Raw genomic sequence first — 11,650 nt, 5'->3', positions numbered from 1 at the left:
TATTCGTACTGTACCTGGATATGAAAAGCAAATTTATGTTTCGTATTCATACTGTACTTTGGGTAGAAAAATATGCGGCAAATTTTTCAATAGTATTTAGTCTTTTAAAAAATAAGTAATAATAAATATTAGGTTTGAGACAAGCCACGTTAAGAAGAATTTACAAAAGTGCTTGTGTATGCGTAATTTTCAAGGTAATGTTGTTTGTTCAACATCGCCCATTATATTATTCGCAAAAGTTCCTTTAACTTTAGCAAGAAGTTTGATTAGTCAAGAAGCTTAAATTCAATTAACACAAGATTTGAAGGGCATATAATATTCAAATTTATAATTTTTAACGCGATTGTGACGTACATTTTCACTTTGGTTGCAATTTGCTAATAATATAAATTCAACTATTATTTCTTCTTAATATATTTCATATATTTCTTTGCATTAAATGTATCCTCAACTTCCTCCATAATCTTGACCTTCTTTCGTGGTTTACGTGCTTCTAACCGTGCCTTCCGCTCAGCTTCGCTTAAAGTACTTAGGTCCAATGGCAGCTATTATTGTAAAAGGTATAAGTATTATATGTTGATAACTGACAGTTGTCTCGTCTAATTCTCTTAATTCTCACCTTGATTATTTTCCTTGGCTCGTGATAGCGTATGTTAATTGTGGAACCATCAGGCTGCACAACGACCGTAGGATACATGCGGCAATACACGGAGCGATGTAGTCTTGTTACAGCAGCTGTTGCGGATGAGATACAACGAATCTGTTGCTGACTTTTTGTTATTATATGTTTTAGAAGCATTTTTGTAATTATCTAATCCGATTTTTATACAAATGTGCTGCAGGAATTAAATATATAATTAAAAGTTTTCAGCTCTTGGAAACAGCTGTTTGTTCACTCGGCAATGATAATAAAACGTAACGAGTTAGAGATGGGAGATTGTTCGGAGCGCATTCGTTATGGATATTTGTAGCCTTTTAAAGAAAAGTTTTTGATATTGGAAACAGTAAAATTTATTTTTGTTAATTAAAAAAAAAATTATATGAAGAATTTCAAAGGATATTTTATAAAAACATGTGATAACAAAACTTTTTCCCGCTAGTGTTTCTTGAGCAACCATGTATATTCGATCTGGTTTCATCAAACTCGCTGCTCGACAAGAAACGTTGAAAATTGACGTTCGTTGTCGCCCAAGTGAGCTGTCATATTGGTAAGTGCGGAAAATTGGTTAGTTATTTTACACAATACTTAATTTTCTGAATTTATTAAGTGGTAAACTTATATAAATTTTCTTCAAATCATAATTATTAGTGTCCTCACAGTTTAATAACCAGTGGAAAATCGAAAAACCTTTTATTTCTACAAAATAAAGTTGAGGTGTTTGCTTGAAGAAATTACATAATTAGTAGTGCTAACTTGTGACGTTAAATTATGTAGTTGCTTCTTATAACGCTATCGTTAATATTGGTTTATTAAATTTTAATTTTATTTTTATTAACGTAACCTATTTTTCCCTTCGCAGAAATCCTTTGTTATTGAAATGGCTTCACGTCGTATTGCACAGACTTCTGTCAACTGGGCCGCTCTGGCCGAACGTGTGCCTGCTAATCAAAAGGCCAACTTCGGTGCTTTCAAAACCAAATCCGACGTTTACTTGCGTAGTGTTTTGGCCAATCCCGAAAATCCACCACAAATCAACTGGGCTCACTACAAGCAATTGATTCCAGTCGCTGGTATGGTTGATACGTTCCAGAAACAATATGAAGCACTGAAAGTACCATACCCAGTTGATAATGTAACCCCACAAGTGGAGGCTGAAATCAAGGAAACCAAGACCGAAATCGAAAGTTTCAAAAAGGGTTCCCAATCACGCATTGCTCAGTACCAGCAAAACATTGATCACCTAAAACAAATGTTGCCATACGACCAAATGACAATGGAAGACTACCGTGATTCATTCCCTGAACAAGCTTTGGATCCTATTAACCGACCATCATTCTGGCCTCATGATGCTGAAGAACAAAGAGACAACAAAGACAGGGAGCACGCTGAACATTAAATGTTGTTACGAATAGTTCTAGGCAAAAAAGCATTGAGAACAGCGATTTAAACAAAAAGTTGTAATTTGCAAATAAAAACTTATAAATGTAAAAACTCAATACCGAATAAAAGTTTTGTTTAAATTAAGTAGTTTAACAAAAAAATAAATTAAAAGTACGTACAGTAAACAATCAACATTAACTTAAAACATATCTGTACATAAACAAATGCCTGCAGAATATAAACTTGTAGCATTTACTATCTTATGTTAAAAACCACTTAATTTAATTTACGTGGTTTTGGTTTTAAGCTTTATGAAATTCTTTTGTAGAAACTAAGCGCCGTATATTCGCATTGACGGCGTTGATTTAAATTCACTTGCCTATCTTCAATCAATTTCTCAAACATGGAAAGCAGAGTTGCAGCTATTTGATTTCTTATATTTATTTTTCCTTTTTGTTAATATTATATGTTTTTTTAATTTCAGTATACAGAACTCATTATATGTTTCAGTTAATATTGTAAATGAAAGAAACATTAATTAAAGCAGAATTGGCAAAGAAAATATAAACTCGATTGTGAAGATATATAAATACTCGATAACCCCAGTCGTTTACATACAACCCTGTTCATGGCGACATCGTCGACTACTCGTCAATCGTAATTTTGTTGTGGCCAAGTGTGGTTCCACGAATAAGTCAGAGTGCAATTTGTTTTTTTTTTACAAGTAAATTGTGGAATTTTCTTTTATATTTTCCTTTAATTCGATCGAGCAATTTAAGTTTAAAAATATAAGCGCGTTTGGCTATTCTAATGGAAAAACCACGGCGGTTATTACTCCAAACATGTGCCGATTTACATTTTCAAATGTAATCTGAGCAAACAAAAGTGCATAATTGTAGATTTGTTGGTGGAAAGTGACGTGAAAATTTCCATGTAAGCATATTGAAAAAGTCTCAGTGCAAATAAAGTATTCCTACAAAAAAATTGTAAGGCATATAAATGCAAGTGCAAATTTGGCAATTTGTATTATAATATGTGTGTAGGGCGGAAACTGTGCGTACAAGTACAAAGTTGAAGTGTGAATATATCGTATGAAGTTATGTGGTAGCGGATGTTTTTGTTATGTCGTATGAAGTGCAACGAATAATAAAAGGAGGCCACCAAAAAGTAATAGTAACACCATTCCTATCGCCTATGCGATAGCGTGTACATATGTATGTGCAAATAAATATATAGTAATTCAACACATATAGCGGGAATAGTGAAAATCAGTGTATTTTACATTCTATGCTTCATTGCGTCATTCCTGTCTGGCAGTGTTTCTTTGTTTTGGTTTTGTTCCTCACGCGGGTGCGTCTATGCCTTGTGGATGCATGTCTATCTATATCTAGTTCATTGTGTACATGTGCATTTTCCGTATTTCATTGTGAATTTCCATCCGGGCGCTATTTAACATTTCCTTTTAATTTTTTTTTTGTTGGCTGTCAAAGGAACCTCGAGAAAAATTGTTGCTGCAATTTGGCTATCTGTACAAGTGCAAAACCTACGTCAGTGCGCCTGGCCGAAGGACGACGCCTTTTTAACAATAGAAAAAAGACTAACAAATTTGGCCAAGATAAGGCATGCCGCGATTAATAAATAAGTAAACAGTGTATAGTGAGTGGAATAGTCGGAACAAAAAAATCAAACAATAACAACAACTATAATAGCCACCAGTAAGCTATCTGCGAAAATCGCAATAAAGGCTTAAAATGGACACATTTCGAAAGTGGCTGAATAAACCAAAGGTAGGTAGATATAAAGATATAAACAAAAACAAGTATTTGTGGTATTGCAAAATGTTTATAACAAAAAAAAAAAACACTTTGGTTATCGTTTCATTATACTTACATACGTACGTACATATCAGAGTTGTATGAATTCAGGTTTTTATTTAATTAATAAATCGAATCTGTTGCTCTGCCTATGTTAAATAAAATGTCATTAACTTGTAATTAATTACTAAGTTAAATATTTAAAACATTTTTGTTTGTCAGTTTTATTATTATTGCAATTGTTTTTCCGAATTTCAGTAAATGTTTCGAAGATAAATTTCACTTCAAAGAAGAATATATAACGATATGCTACTTTAAAGCCACTGACGACACTTTTTTTTTATTAATATCTACTTATTTCGGAAGAGAGAGTTTCTTCCTCATTCCATTCTGTGATTCCGCTTGGCTGCTGCGCATACCATGCGGTCTGAACATTAACAACAATTCACTGCATGCAAGAAGCAACGTCACAATAACTGTTGCAGGCAAAACTCATTAGCAACATTTTTTGCTCATCTCTTCAGTTTTTCTGTTGCTTCTGTCACGCTTATTACTTCTGGTTTTACTATTGCCTCTGTCTTACCAGTTAATTCCAAATAGTGGCATTTCTTCGTTTATCTGTTTCCAATGGGACTACGCACATGTAAACACCACTAATATATGTGTGTATGTATGAATATACATATATACATTCGCCTTTCATTTATTCACGTTGCTTTCAAATTGTATATCTGTATGTGTATCTTTTTGTAGATATAAGTATATTTATGTGTTCGGCTGTGTTGTTGCTCTTCACTTGATTGCAAGAAGCCTTCAATTCTTCAACATTGGTCGATCGCATGCAACAATTTAGCACACACTAACTGGGCCTCATTCGAAGCCGGATATGAGGAATTTGCTCGTAGCTGTTAACTGGCTATGTGCTATAGGTATAGATTTGTCGGTATGTTGTGTTGTTTGCTGCTTGCCGCATGTTTCCCGTGTTGCGTGCGCTTGGTCGACAGTGTTTGGCCAACTTTCAGCATATATGATGTAAATTCGCATGGAAAGTTGGCTGTAGGTTGGTTATTTTTAGCACAACACGAGATTATTTCCTTAGTGTTTGATAGCTCAGAGCTGAAAAATGTTTTTTAATAAAAAAAAATTAAAAACTACAAAATATAAGATAAAAATAAAATCAAATAATAAAATAATATATAGGTGTTATAATATATATATATATAAATTATGCACGTGACAAGCTGAGTTGATTTAGCAATGTCCATCTCTCTGTCTGTGTTCCCGCAAATCTGCAGTTTTTGAGATATCGATCTGAAATTTTGCACAAGAAGCTGCTCATATAGCTGCCATACAAACTTTTAAATTCATTTCTTGTATGGAAAATTTTTTTACGGAATTTTTAACGGATTATTGTTCAAGGCAAACAATATACGCACAAATTGTTTAGAGCGGCCAACTATCGCATATGTATGTACATATATCTGCCATACAAACTGATCGATCAAAATCAAGTTCTTGTATGGAAACTAGTTTATTTGTGATATGTGAATTATAGCCTCGGTGCAACCTAAGTTAATTTTTTTTTCCTGTTTATTAAATATTAAGCCTCTAATAACAGAGCTGTTAAATAAAATTTTAAAATTTTTTAGTAGCATAAAAGTATTTCTTAAGTGCAATGTGCGAAAGTAAAAGTTTAAAAATACAATAGTTACAAATGCACAAACGTTATAAATATACATACGTATTTATATATTTATACAAGTATATTTATATATGTATAAATGTGTTAAAGAAAGCCTTTCGAAATCAATTGACACTATTTAATTGCCAACTTTTTCCTACACGCTCGCCGCTATGCTGTATTTTCACTCTTTTTAGGGGAAAATACACGAAAGCTGGTGGCCACGCAATCCCACGCCGTCTGCCACAGCTGCTTTCAAATTTGGCAATAATGCAAAATGCATACATACATACAACAATCATATGTACATACATACATACAATATACAGGTAAAATGCGGCAAAAATTAATCACTGAACATAGAAATGTAATTATTTAATGCCGGTGAAAGGAAAAATGCGGCGAAAAATGAATGAAATACATACAAACACATGGAGGTGAGAAATAAAAAGTGCAGAAAGATTTCGGTTTCTACGAAATTGTCGAAATTTTTGCTGCTGTTGAATTCTGCGCCCACACACCCAAGCTGCCGGAACTTGTTTATATTCATGCACACACGCTTACATAGGTTTTTTGTTTTCTCCAACTTTTTAATTTTCACACTTGGGGATATTTCTTCCGGTCACATCACGGTCAAACAGCTGTTCTCCCAAAGTGCCAGAAATAATTCAATTTTACTACTTTATTCAGACTCAATTCGTTTTACGCCTCTGTTAAGCCTCTGATCTTAGCCTGTCGTTGTGTTCTATTTATAACATTTGTAAGTTCAGATAATCACGTATTACTTCTGTTGTTGCGGTTTTTATCATATTAAAATGTTATTTTTCATTACTTGGTGCAACAGTCCAAATGTTTTGTCGGCTTTTCGTTTTGGTGCTAAAAATATTTTGAATGTACAATATTTGGTGTGGTGGCTCGCATTGACGATGACGTAGGCAATATGAATATTTGAAAATTGCTCTCAAGGGAGTGGTGTGTCGAAAATAAACGTTTATATTTAAATTTACTTGGTTCGATGAAGGCGATTCGATGGCACCAATCTTTGCTTACAATGTAAGTTGTATGTATGGTAATGTGGCCTATAAATAGTCGATTACATACGCAAAGAGTGACACTTTTTAGCCAGACTGCATGCGCATAGGGTGACACATATATTTAAAGATACTTTTTTTTTTAATAATAAACTCGGTTCTTCAAATATTTTGTATTCTGTGAAAATATTCTTTTTGATACAAATGATTGATTATGGGCATAAGTCTTAATTAAATTTAAGGGGGTATCATAGGGTGACACATATATTTAAAGTTTATTTTATTTTATTTTTTAAATGTCTTTGAAGAACACTTTTTATTCTGTGAAAATATTATTTTTGATACAAATGATTGATTATAGTCTTAATTAAATTTAATAATTTTTGTCGATCCAAGTAAATGCTATTCAAGGTAAATTAAGTTTTCCAAGCATGTAAATATGTACTAAATTTGGAATCCAATTTATATACATTTCATTTTTATTTATTCTTCAATGCTCACACATCCCTGCATTTCATTTGTATAATTTCCTTTTATTTTTCTGTTCGACGCAGTTTGCATTGCATGTTTGTTGTTGCTCTTTTTGCCTATAGTATATTGAATTTGCAATATGAGACACGTTTATTGGGGCCAAGCGAAGCGATGCTATTGCGCGATTTGCTGTTGGTGTTGATGTTGTACTGTCGTCATCGGCCGTAGTTGTCACCGTCGTCATTGTCGGCAGCGTCATCATCGACTATTTGGATATGCCGTCAACAGCGCACACGTTGCTAATAAGTTGCTTTTTCATTTTTACAGTGTACAGAGATGAAATCATTTCGGTAAAAAAAAAACATTATTTAAATTTAAAAATTATAATAATTCAAAATTCTCATTGCTACATTTATCAACATCAAGTTCATGTATGGTAAACTTTTTTATTTGACAAACTATCTTCACAAATTTTCGTATGGATTATTGTCCAAGGCTACGGTACAATCTTCAAGCAAATTGTGCAGATCCGGCCACCATTGCATATAGCTGGCATACACATTGAACGTTCAAAATCTAGTTCCCTGTATGGAAACTTCTTTAGTTGTGAAGGATATTATAGCTTCGGAAGTTAATTTTTTTTTTCATCACCTTTCGGTTTTTTGCGCTCTTCATATTTGTTGCTATATTTATTTCCCTGTAGAAAAATTTTGGGTATGTTTTAGATGGAAGGACGCGTTTTTGTTCTCTAATTTTAAAGAAACCGATTTTTTCCAGCTTTAGTTGTAATATTTTTTATAAGGTACTTTTTTTTCATTTTGCAAATATTTCTTTTTCCAATATTTTTAAATTTTTTTTCCAATATTGAAAATTTTTTTTTCCAATATTTTAAAATTTTTTTTCCAATATTCAAAATTTTTTTTTAAATTTTTTAGTTGTTATTTTTTATAGCTTTTATTTTTGTTTATGTTTTTATTTGCAATATTTCTATATTGTTAAAATATTTTAGTTATTTAATTTATTTATATTAAAATATATATTTTTTTCAATATTAATAGTTATTTATTTCCATTTTGTTTTTTAATTTTTTTATTTCAAAATTTTTTATTTATTTTTATTTTAAAAATTTTAAATATTTTTTTAACTTCTATTTATTTTGTATTTTAATTTTTTTATTTTTTAATACTCCCGGGTATTTATGCTCACTTATTATATTTTGTTTTGTTTTCTTACGCCCATATTGACATTGAATTCAGCTGTAATGGCGCTCTGTCGCGCTCACAAACCTAGCTACCCAGCTCCGTCTGCGTTTATGTTACTGTTTTGAAATACATGTGGGACTAAACAAATACAAATAGCAATGATTTATGTATGTATGTATGTACATATATGTATATACGCGAAGATTGTGATTTGTATCACGTTTTGCATGTTTTCGGAATGAAAAATTTTCGAGAATCAAATTTATAAATTGCTTAATATCGTTAAATTGTTGCTATAAATAAGCACGAGAGGCGGCAATGATTTTTTGGAATAAACGGTGCAATGGGTATTCACAAAATATTAAAAAAAGGTAATTTAAAAAAAGAAACAACTTTTCTAAGGTGGTTTACGGTCCGATATATAAAAATATTTATATTATATATATTTTTTACGTAATATATATCTATACATGTAGATATTAATTTTTTTTTAATATAAAACATGCGTTAGAAAACTTCCTCATCATCAAAAAATCCTTTCACTTTCCACAACAGTTAACATCAATACGAAATTTTAATGACCTCGACTTACGAATAATTTTCTGCTAAAAAATAACTGCATTTAAACTGTTTTGCCAAGCGTAAGCTGCTTTTTACGATGCTCTATTGGATTTTAGTTCATTACATTTAAAAAATTTTATGTTTGCATATTCACTTTTTCAACGCTTCCCCGGCGGTGAGTGGCATTCTTGCTTTTCATTGGTTGTGTTTGTGCACCGTTTACTTCAATTTCACTTTGAATGCGACTGGTAAGCGGCCACAGCAGTGGTGACGGCGACAGTGACGGTGACTTGATGAATTTTGCTTTGGGTGCGCTTTTCGCCATAGCGGTTTTCTTGCATTCACCTCAACGCTTGAGGGAATTTCTTTTCTGGTCACACAAATGCTCTTAATGCTGTTAACACACACACATCCATATACAATATTTATATAGATATTTCTTTATATACTTACATATAATAAGAGTATGTTCTTATATATAGAAGTGGAAATGTGTTTTTTTGCTGCCTTTGGGCCGCCACGTGCTGGGCTCGTAATTACGAAAAGCACTGACACAAATTAAATTGAAATGTAAAACGAAAAAAAACATAATCATAAAATATTAAATACTAAATGTGTATGTGCATAAACTATAGAAAATGTGGCAGCGTAAAGAACTTTTATTTCACTGTGCGCTGCCGTAAATCTTACACGCTTTCTCAATTGACTTAGTACGCCCAACTTACAAACAAACTTACATACTTATAACTAGCACTGAATGTTTAACAAATGACAAAAAAAAATTAAATATAATCTCCAATTATTTAATGACAAGTTAGAGCTGACTTATGTGGTTTTACAACAACAACGAACAGCAAGAAGTTTCTCTAAGTTAATGGTACTAAAAGTGATGCTTTCGATTTTTTTTTTAAACATTCATTGAAATCAAAATTTATATAACATATAAATAAAAAAATTTCTAAAAAATTTTAAAGAAATTTTTTTTTATAAATTAAGAAATTTAAATTAAGAAAATTTATATAGACTAAAATATGCCTATAAAAAATTAATAATAAAATTAGTAATATTAATATTGTATTATTATAAGTAATATATAAATTAAATTAAAATATTTAATTACAAAAATATACTTAGTACGTCTGAATGTATATACAAATTTGATAGAAAAATAAAAAGAATAAATATTAAAAATATATGTATATAATGTAATTTCAATAAAAAACCAAAAACAATTGCAAAAAATAAATCAAATTCGCAAAATAGGAAAAAAATTAATTAAAAATTAAAATTAAAATTAAATATATTATATACATATACATATGTATAAACAAATTATGAAAATAAATTATGAAGAAAGTGATAAAATAATAAAAATAAAAATGAAATAAAATTATTATCTAATATAGTATGTACGTACATACATATAAAAAACAAACAATTGAGGAAAATTAATTTTAAAAAATTATAAAAATTGAAAATATTACATTCATTCAAATAAATATTACATTCATAATATTTAAACAATTAATTTATCAAATAAAAATGTAAAATAATTAACAAAAAAATTAAGAATTAAATATTATTATAAATAACATATAAAATAAAAAAAAATTAATTCAAAAAAATATACAAATTAAGATATAAAATAAAATAGAATTGGAATTTAAAAAAATATATGTATAAATTTATATATGTATGTATATACATATGTATGTAGGTTAGGTTAGTCTTATAGCCTAATAATCCCACTAAAAATAGGAACACATTAAAACAATTTAAATTACAATAAAAATATTTTGCAAAATATAAAACAAATTTAAAAATATATTAAATATTAATATAAATATAATCCATTTTCATATGAATGTAGGTTACATAAAATGCGAATACTGTAAAAAATAATGAAAACAAATTATAAAGAAAATAGTTTTATAAAAATATTAAATTGAAAATAAAAACAAAAAATTCTTCAACAATAAAAAATAAAATAAATTTTAATTAATAGAGTAAAATTAATTTTAAAAAATTAAAACAAAATAATTAAAAAAAATTTAATTGAACATTTTATACATTTAAAAAATAATGAAAATTAATTATATAGAAAATCATGACATAAAGTTATAAAAAATAAAATGTAAAATAAAAACAAAATAAAATTTTAAATTTATACCAAAAAAAATTTTAAATTTATTAAAAATATTTTTTTAATTCAGAAAATTAACGAAAAATAATATTATTAACTCTATTGATATATAAATAATTGTATATGAAATTAAATAGGTAAAACAATTAAAAAAATATTTAAAAAAAAACCAAAAATTAAAAATGAATTTAAAAAAATAAAGACATTTTTTTTTAATAAATATGTAAATCATTTAAAATTACAAATAGCATATTTATATATTTCTGATTCAATAATTATTTATTTCATTTATTCTCACCCACTTGTAGCATATCCAGGCTGGTAAAACGAAAAACTAAAATAATTTATTGTACAAAGCAGAAAAGTCAAATATTTTAATGTTATTTCTATTTGCGAGCGCAAAAATGCTGCACACATGGCTATTAATTTTTTTTTCTCCCTTGAAAACAGACATCATTCGCTTGCGTTATGTACTCATTAAGAATTTTCCTATTGCATAATAACAGCAACCCTGCCACACTAAAAGCAAAGAACAAAAATTAAAATTACAATATTTGTAACCCTACGCTTTCATAATTTCTGCCTATTTTTGTAATTTTTGTTCTTCAATAAAAGCTTTCGGCGCGCTTCGCACGGCGCTGCCTCACAATTAAATCTGAAAACTGTAACTGTGTGTGTTGTCTGCATATTTCGAGAGGCAGGCAGG

The 11,650-nt window shown here is 29.5% G+C and overlaps 3 protein-coding genes across 8 annotated transcripts in view; 2 read left to right on the top strand and 1 right to left on the bottom strand.

Annotated features, from left to right (window-relative positions):
* ATPsynD (ATP synthase, subunit D) overlaps positions 1 to 2,185 on the top strand; it is a 185,337-nt gene extending 183,152 nt beyond the window's left edge. Inside the window, exons 1-2 of one of the 5 annotated variants that reach the window (XM_014239011.3) lie at positions 1,081 to 1,208; positions 1,521 to 2,185. In XM_014239011.3, coding sequence (XP_014094486.3) covers positions 1,539 to 2,057 — 519 coding nt within the window. In that variant the 5' untranslated portion in view covers positions 1,081 to 1,208; positions 1,521 to 1,538 and the 3' untranslated portion in view covers positions 2,058 to 2,185. Of the gene's footprint in view, positions 1 to 1,080; positions 1,376 to 1,520 lie in introns of those variants that run through there. The other 4 variants (XM_014239013.3, XM_014239014.3, XM_014239012.3 and 1 more) reach the window with 4 other exon arrangements.
* Positions 301 to 918, bottom strand: mRpL55 (mitochondrial ribosomal protein L55). The gene is made up of 2 exons (XM_070105696.1): positions 620 to 918; positions 301 to 545 (listed from the first exon to the last, which is right to left on the bottom strand). The coding sequence occupies exons 1-2, from the start codon at positions 797 to 799 to the stop codon at positions 399 to 401; spliced, it is 327 nt and encodes a 108-aa protein (XP_069961797.1). The 5' UTR covers positions 800 to 918; the 3' UTR covers positions 301 to 398.
* A 505-nt stretch (positions 2,186 to 2,690) lies between the features above and the next one.
* The window catches only part of LOC106620504 (lateral signaling target protein 2 homolog), a 54,736-nt gene continuing 45,776 nt past the window's right edge, over positions 2,691 to 11,650 (top strand). The window contains exons 1-2 of one of the 2 annotated variants that reach the window (XM_036368562.2): positions 2,691 to 2,974; positions 3,532 to 3,828. In XM_036368562.2, coding sequence (XP_036224455.2) covers positions 3,793 to 3,828 — 36 coding nt within the window. In that variant the 5' untranslated portion in view covers positions 2,691 to 2,974; positions 3,532 to 3,792. Of the gene's footprint in view, positions 3,829 to 11,650 lie in introns of both variants that reach the window. The other variant, XM_036368563.2, reaches the window with a different exon arrangement.

The sequence above is a fragment of the Bactrocera oleae genome, chromosome 2 (genome assembly GCF_042242935.1).
Source record: "Bactrocera oleae isolate idBacOlea1 chromosome 2, idBacOlea1, whole genome shotgun sequence".
NCBI classification, from domain to species: Eukaryota; Metazoa; Arthropoda; class Insecta; order Diptera; family Tephritidae; genus Bactrocera; species Bactrocera oleae.
The sequence above is the reverse complement of the archived record's forward strand: the minus strand, read 5'-3'. Positions and strand labels throughout refer to the sequence as shown.

Bases quoted from the DNA above. Each gene is read 5' to 3' on its own strand.
- mRpL55 (XM_070105696.1), bottom strand. From the start codon at position 799: ATGCTTCTAAAACATATAATAACAAAAAGTCAGCAACAGATTCGTTGT. The intron at 546-619 runs GTGAGAATTAAG...TTACAATAATAG, and splicing joins AGCCAAGGAAAATAATCAAG to CTGCCATTGGACCTAAGTAC.